The sequence below is a fragment of the Scyliorhinus canicula genome, chromosome 29, assembly GCF_902713615.1.
Source record: "Scyliorhinus canicula chromosome 29, sScyCan1.1, whole genome shotgun sequence".
In the NCBI taxonomy this organism is placed as follows: Eukaryota; Metazoa; Chordata; class Chondrichthyes; order Carcharhiniformes; family Scyliorhinidae; genus Scyliorhinus; species Scyliorhinus canicula.
The window spans coordinates 9,476,304-9,489,321 of record NC_052174.1 but is presented as its reverse complement, the minus strand read 5'-3'; the positions used below and the strand labels follow the sequence as shown (position 1 = coordinate 9,489,321).

The following is a 13,018-nucleotide window of genomic DNA, read 5'->3' as shown; positions in this document are numbered from 1 at the left end:
CAGAGGGTCAGTACTGAGGGAGTGCTGCACTGTCAGAGGGTCAGTACTGAGGGAATGCTGCACTGTCAGAGGGTCAGTACTGAGGGAGTGCCGCACTGTCAGAGGGTCAGTGCTGAGGGAGTGCTGCACTGTCAGAGGGTCAGTACTGAGGGAGTGCTGCACTGTCAGAGGGTCAGTACTGAGGGAGTGCCGGATAGTCAGAGGGTCAGTACTGAGGGAGTGCTGCACTGTCAGAGGGTCAGTACTGAGGGAGTGCCGCACTGTCAGAGGGTCAGTACTGAGGGAGTGCCGCACTGTCAGAGGGTCAGTACTGAGGGAGTGCCGCACTGTCAGAGGGTCAGTACTGAGGGAGTGCCGCACTGTCAGAGGGTCAGTACTGAGGGAGTGCCGCACTGTCAGAGGGTCAGTACTGAGGGAGTGCCCCACTGTCAGAGGGTCAGTACTGAGGGAGTGCCGCACTGTCAGAGGGTCAGTACTGAGGGAGTGCCGCACTGTCAGAGGGTCAGTACTGAGGGAGTGCCGCACTGTCAGAGGGTCAGTACTGAGGGAGTGCTGTACTGTCAGAGAGTCAGTACTGAGGGAGTGCCGCACTGTCAGAGGGTCAGTACTGAGGGAGTGCCGCACTGTCAGAGGGTCAGTACTGAGGGAGTGACGCACTGTCAGAGAGTCAGTACTGAGGGAGTGCCGCACTGTCAGAGGGTCAGTACTGAGGGAGTGCAGCACTATCAGAGGGTCAGTACTGAGGGAGTGCCGCACTGTCAGAGGGTCAGTACTGAGGGAGTGCCGCACTGTCAGAGGGTCAGTACTGAGGGAGTGCCGCACTGTCAGAGGGTCAGTACTGAGGCAGTGCCGCACTGTCAGAGGGTCAGTACTGAGGGAGTGACGCACTGTCAGAGGGTCAGGACTGAGGGGGTGCTGCACTGTCAGAGGGTCAGTACTGAGGGAGTGCTGCACTGTCAGAGGATCAGTACTGAGGGAGTGCCGCACTGTCAGAGGGTCAGTACTGAGGGAGTGACGCACTGTCAGAGGGTCAGGACTGAGGGAGTGCTGCACTGTCAGAGGGTCAGTACTGAGGGAGTGCCGCACTGTCAGAGATTCAGTACTGAGGGAGTGCTGCACTGTCAGAGGGTCAGTACTGAGGGAGTGACGCACTGTCAGAGGGTCAGTACTGAGGGAGTGCTGCACTGTCAGAGGGTCAGTACTGAGGGAGCGCTGCATTGTCAGAGGTTCTGTACTGAGGGAGTGACGCACTGTCAGAGGGTCAGTACTGAGGGAGTGCCGCACTGTCAGAGGGTCAGTACTGAGGGAGCGCCGCACTGTCAGAGGGTCAGTACTGAGGGAGCGCCGCACTGTCAGAGGGTCAGTACTGAGGGAGCGCCGCACTGTCAGAGGGTCAGTACTGAGGGAGTGCTACACTGTCAGAGGGTCAGTACTGAGGGAGTGCCGCACTGTCAGAGGGTCAGTACTGAGGGAGTGCCGCACTGTCAGAGTGTCAGTACTGAGGGAGTGCTGCACTGTCAGAGGGTCAGTACTGAGGGAGTGCTGCACTGTCAGAGGGTCAGTACTGAGGGAGTGCTGCACTGTCAGAGAGTCAGTACTGAGGGAGTGCCGCACTGTCAGAGGGTCAGTACTGAGGGAGTGCCGCACTGTCAGAGGGTCAGTACTGAGGGAGTGCAGCACTATCAGAGGGTCAGTACTGAGGGAGTGCCGCACTGTCAGAGGGTCAGTACTGAGGGAGTGCCGCACTGTCAGAGGGTCAGTACTGAGGGAGTGCCGCACTGTCAGAGGGTCAGTACTGAGGCAGTGCCGCACTGTCAGAGGGTCAGTACTGAGGGAGTGACGCACTGTCAGAGGGTCAGGACTGAGGGAGTGCTGCACTGTCAGAGGGTCAGTACTGAGGGAGTGCTGCACTGTCAGAGGGTCAGTACTGAGGGAGTGCCGGATAGTCAGAGGGTCGGTACTGAGGGAGTGCTGCACTGTCAGAGGATCAGTACTGAGGGAGTGCGGCACTGTCAGAGGGTCAGTACTGAGGGAGTGACGCACTGTCAGAGGGTCAGGACTGAGGGAGTGCTGCACTGTCAGAGGGCCAGTACTGAGGGAGCGCTGCACTGTCAGAGGGTCAGTACTGAGGGAGTGACGCACTGTCAGAGGGTCAGGACTGAGGGAGTGCTGCACTGTCAGAGGGTCAGTACTGAGGGAGTGCCGCACTGTCAGAGATTCAGTACTGAGGGAGTGCTGCACTGTCAGAGGGTCAATACTGAGGGAGTGACGCACTGTCAGAGGGTCAGTACTGAGGGAGTGCTGCACTGTCAGAGGGTCAGTACTGAGGGAGCGCTGCATTGTCAGAGGTTCTGTACTGAGGGAGTGACGCACTGTCAGAGGGTCAGTACTGAGGGAGTGCCGCACTGTCAGAGGGTCAGTACTGAGGGAGAGCTGCACTGTCAGAGGGTCAGTACTGAGGGAGTGCTGCACTGTCAGAGGGTCAGTACTGAGGGAGTGCCGCACTGTCAGAGGGTCAGTACTGAGGGAGTGCCGCACTGTCAGAGGGTCAGTACTGAGGGAGTGCTGCACTGTCAGAGGGTCAGTACTGAGGGAGTGCTGCACTGTCAGAGGGTCAGTACTGAGGGAATGCTGCACTGTCAGAGGGTCAGTACTGAGGGAGTGCCGCACTGTCAGAGGGTCAGTACTGAGGGAGTGCTGCACTGTCAGAGGGTCAGGACTGAGGGAGTGCTGCACTGTCAGAGGGTCAGTACTGAGGGAGTGCCGCACTGTCAGAGGGTCAGTACTGAGGGAGTGCCGCACTGTCAGAGGGTCAGTACTGAGGGTGTGCCGCACTGTCAGAGGGTCAGTACTGAGGGAGTGCTGCACTGTCAGAGGGTCAGTACTGAGGGAATGCTGCACTGTCAGAGGGTCAGTATTGAGGGAATGCTGCACTGTCAGAGGGTCAGTACTGAGGGAGTGCCGCACTGTCAGAGGGTCAGTACTGAGGGAGTGCCGCACTGTCAGAGGGTCAGTACTGAGGGAGTGCCGCACTGTCAGAGTGTCAGTACTGAGGGAGCGCTGAACTGTCAGAGGGTCAGTACTGAGGGAGTGCCGCACTGTCAGAGGGTCAGTACTGAGGGAGTGCCGCACTGTCAGAGGGTCAGTACTGAGGGAGTGCCGCACTGTCAGAGGGTCAGTACTGAGGGAGTGCTGCACTGTCAGAGGGTCAGTACTGAGGGAGTGCCGCACTGTCAGAGGGTCAGTACTGAGGGAGTGCCGCACTGTCAGAGTGTCAGTACTGAGGGAGTGCCGCACTGTCAGAGGGTCAGTACTGAGGGAGTGCTGCACTGTCAGTGGGTCAGTACTGAGGGAGTGCTGCGCTGTCAGAGGGTCAGTACTGAGGGAGTGCTGCGCTGTCAGAGGGTCAGTACTGAGGGAGTGCTGCACTGTCAGAGGGTCAGTACTGAGGGAGTGCGGCACTGTCAGAGGGTCAGTACTGAGGGAGTGCCGCACTGTCAGAGTGTCAGTACTGAGGGAGCGCTGAACTGTCAGAGGGTCAGTACTGAGGGAGTGCTGCACTGTCAGAGGGTCAGTACTGAGGGAGTGCCGCACTGTCAGAGGGTCAGTACTGAGGGAGTGCCGCACTGTCAGAGGGTCAGTACTGAGGGAGTGCCGCACTGTCAGAGGGTCAGTACTGAGGGAGTGCCGCACTGTCAGAGGGTCAGTACTGAGGGAGTGCTGCACTGTCAGAGGGTGGGAGACGCCGGGTGTCCGGTGCGCCGGGGTCCCAGGAAGGGTCTGACGTGGTGTCACTCTCTCTCCGCAGCAATACAGCGACTATTGGTTTCTGGACACCAAATTGGACACCTACCAGGCGCTGGAGAAGCAGCTGAACGGCAGACTGGCAGACGTCAGCCGCGCGGTGGCGGAGGTCATGGGTCAGATGGCCATCATACTGACCCACAACGACAGGCTGCACCTCAACTATCAAGTGTACAGTGATGTGACTCTGAACTACCTGACCCAGCTCCAGGACTTTGCTAATGAACTCAAGGTACAAAGACCACCATTCAGACCTTTGCACAACTCTGTATCTAACCCCGTGCTGTACCTGTCCTGGGAGTGTTTGATGAGGACAGTGTAGAGGGAGCTTTACTCTGTATCTAACCCCGTGCTGTACCTGTCCTGGGAGTGTTTGATGGGGACAGTGTAGAGGGAGCTTTACTCTGTATCTAACCCCGTGCTGTACCTGTCCTGGGAGTGTTTGATGGGGACAGTGTAGAGGGAGCTTTACTCTGTATCTAACCCCGTGCTGTACCTGTCCTGGGAGTGTTTGATGGGGACAGTGTAGAGGGAGCTTTACTCTGTATCTAACCCCGTGCTGTACCTGTCCTGGGAGTGTTTGATGGGGACAGTGTAGAGGGAGCTTTACTCTGTATCTAACCCCGTGCTGTACCTGTCCTGGGAGTGTTTGATGGGGACAGTGTAGAGGGAGCTTTACTCTGTATCTAACCCCGTGCTGTACCTGTCCTGGGAGTGTTTGATGGGGACAGTGTAGAGGGAGCTTTACTCTGTATCTAACCCCGTGCTGTACCTGTCCTGGGAGTGTTTGATGGGGACAGCGCAGAGGGAGCTTTACTCTGTATCTAACCCCGTGCTGTACCTGTCCTGGGAGTGTTTGATGGGGACAGTGTAGAGGGAGCTTTACTCTGTATCTAACCCCGTGCTGTACCTGTCCTGGGAGTGTTTGATGGGGTCAGTGTAGAGGGAGCTTTACTCTGTATCTAACCCCGTGCTGTACCTGTCCTGGGAGTGTTTGATGGGGACAGTGTAGAGGGAGCTTTACTCTGTATCTAACCCCGTGCTGTACCTGTCCTGGGAGTGTTTGATGGGGACAGTGTAGAGGGTGGTTTAAAGGAAAAAGGGCTGGATAACAAATATCAAAATAAATGTTTTTGTGAAAAAATATATGGAAAAGAATGACTACTCTCTTTTTCTCTCCAATTCGCCTCTGTCCGTCCCCTCTCTTTCTCCCCCTCCCCACTTCTCTCTCTCACTCCCTGCTTTTTCGGCCTACTCAAGAGTCGGGGCCTGACTCTCCAGTGGTTGTATTCGGCCAGGGGAGATTTTATCCGCTCAGCGGAAAGATTGACCAACCTCATCAGCTCATCGGACGAGGGAAACGAGAGGCTGAATCGCATCTACAACGATAAGATAATGAGGGTAAGTTACGGCTGTTTGTAAAAAAAGGGGGGGGGGGGGTTCGGAGCTGAGATTTCCCCCCGTAAAGGCCGGTGAATTCCGCCCCCCCCCCGCTCAGCGGATCGACGGGAGAAGCCGGAGCCGTTTTCCTCTCGAGGGAAGGCCGAGAGGGTTGAAGGAATGGAGTTATCCTGGTGGGTGGGGAGGATGAAAGATTTGTGATGGAGGGGGCTCTGCGTTGTTGGGGGGGGGGGGGGGGGTGGGGGAATATCGGCGAGAGGGAAGCGAAGGGTGGCACAGTGGGTTAGCATTGCTGCCTCACCGCGCCAGCGTCCCGTGTTCGATTCCCAGCTTGGGTCACTGTCTGTGCGGAGTCTGCACGTTCTTCCCCCTGCGTCTGCGTGGGTTTCCTCCGGGTGCTCCGGTTTCCTCCCACAGATGTGCAGGTTAGGGTGGATTGGCCGTGTTAAATTGTCCCTTACTGTCCAACGGTTAGGAGGGGTTACGGGAATAGGGCGGGGGAGTGAGCCTGGGTAGGGTGGTCCTTCCGAGGGTCGGTACATACCCAATGGGCCCAATGGCCTCCTTCTGCACCGCTGGGATTCGATGATGTGTGCAGGATGATGGGTTGGGGGTATCTGAGGGGGGTTGGGGGTATCTGAGGGGGGGGGGGGGATATCTGTGAAGGGGGGAGGTGTGCAAAGGGATCATTGAAGGGGAGGGGTGGTGACTGTAAAGGGACGGCGGCTTGAAACGGGGAAGCAAGAGGTTTAATTTTTGTTCTGGAATGTTCCCGACAGGTGGAGTTCTACTTCCTGTCCCAGTACGTCTCGGCGACGGAGACACCTTTCCGGCACATTCTACACGGGCAGGGCGACCACACGCTGGGCGCGCTTTACAAACACTTCCAGCTGCTCCAGTTGGACCCGTCCAAGTTCGATGAGAAGAGGTTTCGCAAACAGCTGGCTCTGGTAACCTGGACCTTACAGGGAGCGGCTAACGCCCTGAGTGGCGACGTCTGGAGCATTGGAAATAACAGCTTCTAACGGCCGAACGGCCAAATCGGAGGATTTCTGATTCCAGATCGCAGGTCGTATGTGCAACCGATTCCCCTCTCCTCTCTCTCCCCCGCCCTCGTTTTTTATACTCTTCATCCTCTTCCCCCCCCCCTCCCATTCCTTCCCTTCCCTTTCTTTGATTCTCTAAACCCCTCTCTCTTTCACCTCACTACCCCCCTCTTTTTCTCCCCTTCCCCCCCTCCGCTCTTCCCCCCCCCACCCCCCCCCCCCTCCGCTCTTCCCCCCCCCACCCTCCCCTCCGCTCCTTCCCCCCCCCCACCTCCCCTCCCGCTCTTCCCCCTCCGCTCTTCCCCCCCTCCCCCCCACCCCCCCTCCGCTCTTCCCCCCCCACCCCCCCCTCCGCTCTTCCCCCCCCACCCCCCCCACCCCCCCTCTGCTCTTCCCCCCCCACCCCCCCACCCCCCCCACCCCCCCCTCTGCTCTTCCCCCCCCACCCCCCCACCCCCCCTCCGCTCTTCCTCCCCACCCCCCTCCGCTCTTCCCCCCCCCCCGCTCTTCCCCCCCCCACCCCCCCTCCCCCCCTCTCTCTCTCTCTCCCCCCTCTCTTTCCCCCTCCATCTTCTCTTCAATCCAATTGGTCCATTAACAGTCGCTGTCACCCACATCCCGTTTGTAAAACAAAAGTCGGATTTCAAGACGATTCGCCAAGTTCACCGACGGCAACTGAAACTATGTTATGCGTTTGTCCATCCATACTTGTGCCTAAGCTCTGGTTGTCATCAATGATTGTTTAATTTATCAGGGGCAGTGATCACTATAAATTATTTATAAAGACATGTATTAATATATCATTAATTATCGGAAGCAGTGTCTTCCATAATTATAACAGTTAGACCGCCTTCGCATCTGTTCATAAAGCACCAGGGTGACATAGGAGCGATGGGGTGTTGGCAATGTTCAGGATAATCAGGCAAAACCATTTGCCCCCCCCAGTCTCGAGGGCAGCCATTACGGACCCCAGCTCTTAGAGTAGCCATTTGCAGTGTCCTCCAGCTTGAACGGCCATTTGCAGGCATTTGCAGTGTCCTCCAGCTAGAGCGGCCATTTGCAGTGTCCTCGAACAGCCATTTGCAGTGTCCTCCAGCTAGAGCGGCCATTTGCAGTGTCCTCGAGCAGCCATTTGCAGTGTCCTCCAGCTAGAGCGGCCATTTGCAGTGTCCTCAAACAGCCATTTGCAGTGTCCTCCAGCTGGAGCAGCCATTTGCAGTGTCCTCAAACGGCCATTTGCAGTGTCCTAGAGCAGCCATTTGCAGTGTCCTCGAGCAGCCATTTGCAGTGTCCTCCAGCTGGAGCGGCCATTTGCAGTGTCCTCAAACAGCCATTTGCAGTGTCCTCCAGCTGGAGCAGCCATTTGCAGTGTCCTCAAACGGCCATTTGCAGTGTCCTAGAGCAGCCATTTGCAGTGTCCTAGAGCAGCCATTTGCAGTGTCCTCTAGCTCGAGCAGCCATTTGCAGTGTCCTCCAGCTAAAGCGGCCATTTGCAGTGTCCTCAAACGGCCATTTGCAGTGTCCTAGAGCAGCCATTTGCAGTGTCCTCTTGCTAGAGCGGCCATTTGCAGTGTCCTCAAACGGCCATTTGGAGGGCCCTCTAGCTCCCTAACAGCAGTGTGGGTGTACCTTCACCTCCCGAACTGCAGCGGGTTCGAACTGGCAGATCTCCCACCACCTTCACGCAAGGTAGCTAGGGATAGCCAGCCACACCCACGGCCTTAAAGAAAATCCCTCCCCCCCCCCACCTCCAAACCCTCAACTGCCCCAATCCGGCTGCTGCTGAGTGTGGGGTTGGTGGAGTCGTCCCCAGATTGGGTCAGCTTACCGAGCATCATTTCCAAATGGGTACCTGCCCCCTCATCGCACCCGTCAGACCTGTGGCGAGAGATCCTCACCTCCCCCACTTGTGAAGGCCGCCATTAATCTTCCATTTTACGATGCAAAGAAAAAAAAAAACGTGTTAATTATCGGGAACAGTGCTTCTCATAGTTTAGCACTCTGTTGGCTCGTTACTGTCGATGTTGGCTAATTTCCAGTCTATTTGTGCTCTATGTGGCTTGATGCGTGATTCTGTACCGGCGAAGGGGGGGGGGGGGGGCGGAGGGAGGGTCATGTTCCCGCTACCCGATCCTCGACCATCTTTTCGAAAGAGACACACACTAGCTCAAAAACTAGTGTTGGATTGGTTTAGCGAGTGATTGGGCAAGATCACGTGATGGTGATAGTACCAGAAAGCCAGGCTGGTGTTTTTGGGGAGGGGTGGGGGGGGGGGGGCAATTGCTGGTGCTCAGGATGATTACTACCGTCGATCGTTTTGAAAGCCCATCCGGTCCCTTTAGGTGAAGGGAATCTGCCGTCTTTACCCGGCCTGGCCTACACGTGACTCCAGACCCCCCAAACGACGACGTGGTCGACGCTTTCGCTGCTCGACCAGAATGGCCAAACGCCCCCATTGTGATAGATCTCCGATCTCATCGTCAAATCCTCCCGTGGCCCCCGCTCCCAACCCCTCTTCCCCCACGCACCTCCCCACTGCCCATCCTTAATTGCCCCCGAGTGGTCTCTCGCTCGGCCATATCAGGCGGAGGGGGGGGGGGGGGGGGGGGGGGGGCAGTTAAAGAGACAACCATGTGGCTGTGTGGGGTTTGGAGTCACGTGTCGGTCAGACCGGGGTAAGGACGGCAGATTTTCTTCCCCCCCCCCCCCCCGAGCATTAGCCTGAATTATTGGTCCATTGAGCGAAGATGGAAGTGACAAAGGCAGTGGGCAGTTGACCCCCCCTACGTTGACATAGAATGGACTTTGTCCGCCATTCTCGCGCCCCCCCACCCCAAATCCCTCGAGCTTTGTCCTGTACTGGGTTAGACTCTGGTCGGAATCACGTTAAAGGCTTTGACGCATTGTACCTCAACATAAAAGAATAAAAGAGTGTGAAAGCGCGAGGTGGCCTCTGTTGTCTTCCTACCCGGCGGTGTCGCGCCAGCTGACGCGGGAGCCCGCCAGCCTGGGCCGAAAATCTCACTCGCACCGGCCGAGGACCCCCATTTTCCTCCCCTCCCTCCCTCCCTCCCAGTCAGCCTCTTCCTTCCCTCCCAGCACCCCCACCTCCCGACCCCACAACGCTCAGAGATCGCTACACTCCTCCGATTCCGGCCTCTCGAGCACCTCCCGCAACCCCACCCCGATTTAGAGGAGATGTACGAGGCAGGTTTGTTTACGCCGAGGGTAGTGGGTGCCTGGAACTCGCTGCCGGAGGAGGGGGTGGAAGCAGGGACGATAGTGACATTTAAGGGGCATCTTGGCAAATACATGAATAGGATGGGAATAGAGGGATACGGACCCAGGAAGTGTTAGAAGATTTTAGTTTAGTCGGGCAGCATGGTCGGCACGGGCTTGGAGGGCCGAAGGGCCTGTTCCTGTGCTGTACTTTTCTTTGTTCTTTGAGACTTCGAACTCCCTTCTCAATTTGCACTGTGGATTGACATGTGCAAATCGCACAGGTGATTCTGTCACTGGCGGCCAGGCCTCTTGGCATTTTAACAAAACCCCGATACCAAAGACAGTGAAACCACCCCCTCCTGCCAACTAACCCCCTCCCCAATCCTGCGCTTGATCTTTGCCTCACCTCAGCCTCCCAACACCTCGCTTTCTCACGGCTCACCTCCTTTGAGATTAGGTGGGCCAATGGCCTCCTGCACCCTGACCGATGCTGTTGGGCCCAGTCTTCTGGCCTCTCCCGTTACCCTGACGGACGCTCTCGCTGCGTGCCTGCTGTGTCAGGAGAGGCTCCTCATGCAGCTCGGCTGGTGGGCGAGCGAGGTGGTCTCCTAAGGCCAGAGACCGGGAAGATCTGCCCCTCTCCTCAGGGCAGGGGTCCCACTCCACAATCAATCTACCCTTTAGCAGGAGGAATGGCAGGGTAGTGGCGAGGCGCGGAGGGGGCGGGGCGAGGCGCGGAGGGGGCGGGGCGAGGCGCGGAGGGGGCGGGGCGCGGAGGGGGCGAGGCGCGGAGGGGGCGAGGCGCGGAGGGGGCGAGGCGCGGAGGGGGCGGGGCGCGGAGGGGGCGGGGCGAGGCGCGGAGGGGGCGAGGCGCGGAGGGGGCGGGGCGAGGCGCGGAGGGGGCGGGGCGAGGCGCGGAGGGGGCGGGGCGAGGCGCGGAGCGAGGCGCGGAGGGGGCGGGGCGAGGCGCGGAGGGGGCGGGGCGAGGCGCGGAGGGGGCGGGGCGAGGCGCGGAGGGGGCGGGGCGAGGCGCGGAGGGGGCGGGGCGAGGCGCGGGGGGGGCGGGGCGAGGCGCGGAGGGGGCGGGGCGAGGCGCGGAGGGGGCGGGGCGAGGCGCGGAGGGGGCGGGGCGAGGCGCGGAGGGGGCGGGGCGAGGCGCGGAGGGGGAGGGGCGAGGCGCGGAGGGGGAGGGGCGAGGCGCGGAGGGGGCGGGGCGAGGCACGGAGGGGGCGGGGCGAGGCACGGAGGGGGCGGGGCGAGGCACGGAGGGGGCGGGGCGAGGCACGGAGGGGGCGGGGCGAGGCACGGAGGGGGCGGGGCGAGGCACGGAGGGGGCGGGGCAAGGCACGGAGGGGGCGGGGCGAGGCAGGGAGGGGGCGGGGCGAGGCAGGGAGGGGGGCGGGGCGAGGCAGGGAGGGGGCGGGGCGAGGCAGGGAGGGGGCGGGGCGAGGCAGGGAGGGGGCGGGGCAGGGAGGGGGCGGGGCGAGGCAGGGAGGGGGCGGGGCGAGGCAGGGAGGGGGCGGGGCGAGGCACGGAGGGGGCGGGGCGAGGCACGGAGGGGGCGGGGCGAGGCACGGAGGGGGCGGGGCGAGGCACGGAGGGGGCGGGGCGAGGCACGGAGGGGGCGAGGCACGGAGGGGGCGGGGTGAGGCGCGGAGGGGGTGGGGTGAGGCGCGGAGGGGGCGGGGCGAGGCACGGAGGGGGCGGGGCGAGGCACGGAGGGGGCGGGGCGAGGCACGGAGGGGGCGGGGCGAGGCACGGAGGGGGCGGGGCGAGGCGCGGAGGGGGCGGGGCGAGGCACGGAGGGGGCGAGGCGCGGAGGGGGCGGGGCGAGGCACGGAGGGGGCGGGGCGTGGCGCAGAGGGGGCGGGGCGTGGCGCGGAGGGGGCGGGGCGTGGAAGGGGGGGCGAGGCGTTCAACTCCCACAAATGCATCTGGTGGAGATAATTGAATTAATATAAATCTAGTCTCAGTAATGGTCGATATTGTCATGACAATAATATATCATTGACTGTTGTTAAAAAAGAAAATGGTTGACGAATGTCCCCTTTTGGGACGGGAATCGCTGTCCTTACCTCGGTCTGGCCTACACATGACTCCAGACCCACAGCGACGAGACTCCTGCCCACCCCTGTGAAATTGCCGAGCCAGGCCGCTCAGTTCGAGGACAATTCGGGATGGGCATCAAATGCTGGGCCCCTCGCCCAGCGACGCCCCACAATCGCCACGAAAGAACCTTCGGAGATTGCAGCCGCTGAGAGACCTGGACGTACCCGGGGAAAACACGGAGGGAAAACTCGCGAAGCTTAAAACAATAGCCGACATATTTATTAAAACGCCGCTCGGAGCTTGGCCCCCCAAATGGCGCAGGATAGTACTTTTGGTCTGACTTTACATTTGTACAAGGTTCAATTATTTTTTTGCAAAGTGCAAATACAATATTTTTTTTAATTGAAATTAAAAAAAAAAAACACAGAATCTGTGAGTTTACACAGCAGCCTCATTCACGCCAGCATTCGGGTCGATTAATCAGCACAAATCCTTCAAAACACACACACACACGCACAAACTCAGAATATTGAGAGAGAGAGAAAAAGGATGGCTTCCCAGTATAGCAGTCGGTAGCAATCCCTATTGTTATTCCTAACACATGCACATGCAGCAGCAAAGCTTGGGAGTTCCAGGCGGGAAGTGACCAGGGCTCCCAAGCGGGTCTTCCACACAGCCCCGGGGCACCCCCTTTCAGAAGGCGCAATCTCCCCCCCCGGGTCCCCCAACAATCGAGTATTGCCTTCCGAGCACTTGTCAAAGTTACCCCACCGCCACATCATTCGTGAACGTGCTGTGAACTCCTCTCCCTTGCCCATACCCTGGCCGCAAACATAAACCCTTGACCTTTCACCCCCGCCGCCAATTCACCTTTGACCTCTTGTGATGGCTGTACACATTGGCCAGTGGCGGGAGGGAGTGGAGGCGCCGATAAGAGCCACACACGGCAGAGCAGGTGTCCGAAGCGTCTCTCCACTTGCTGCAAGAGGCTTTACTCCTCCAGCACATTGTCTGCAATCTCAGGCACAGCACCAGAGCTCCCAAAAGGCTCTTTCAAGTGGCCATTTTGCACATCCAGACTAACTCTGTCCCTGTTGAGTCAGGGGAACTTTTAGTGCGTTCAATCTGGAGGGGGAGATATCGATAGCGGATGATGAGAACTCGCACACCTACCCCATCAAACACTCCCAGCACAGGTACAGCACGGGGTTAGATACAGAGTAAAGCTCCCTCTACACTGACCCCATCAAACACTCCCAGGACGGGTACAGCACGGGGTTAGATACAGAGTAAAGCTCCCTCTACACTGTCCCCATCAAACACTCCCAGGACAGGTACAGCACGGGGTTAGATACAGAGTAAAGCTCCCTCTACACTGTCCCCATCAAACACTCCCAGGACAGGTACAGCATGGGGTTAGATACAGAGTAAAGCTCCCTCTACACTGTCCCCATCAAACACTCCCAGGACAGGTACAGCACGGGGTTAGATACAGA

At 59.2% G+C, this 13,018-nt stretch overlaps 1 protein-coding gene across 3 annotated transcripts in view; it reads left to right on the top strand.

Annotated features, from left to right (window-relative positions):
* tfr2 (transferrin receptor 2) overlaps positions 1-6,426 on the top strand; it is a 63,333-nt gene extending 56,907 nt beyond the window's left edge. For all 3 annotated transcript variants that reach the window (XM_038786977.1, XM_038786976.1, XM_038786978.1), the window contains 3 exons: positions 3,809-4,036; positions 5,065-5,205; positions 5,985-6,426. In XM_038786977.1, coding sequence (XP_038642905.1) covers positions 3,809-4,036; positions 5,065-5,205; positions 5,985-6,230 — 615 coding nt within the window. In that variant the 3' untranslated portion in view covers positions 6,231-6,426. The remainder of the gene's footprint in view (positions 1-3,808; positions 4,037-5,064; positions 5,206-5,984) is intronic.
* The last annotated feature ends 6,592 nt before the right edge of the window (positions 6,427-13,018 follow it).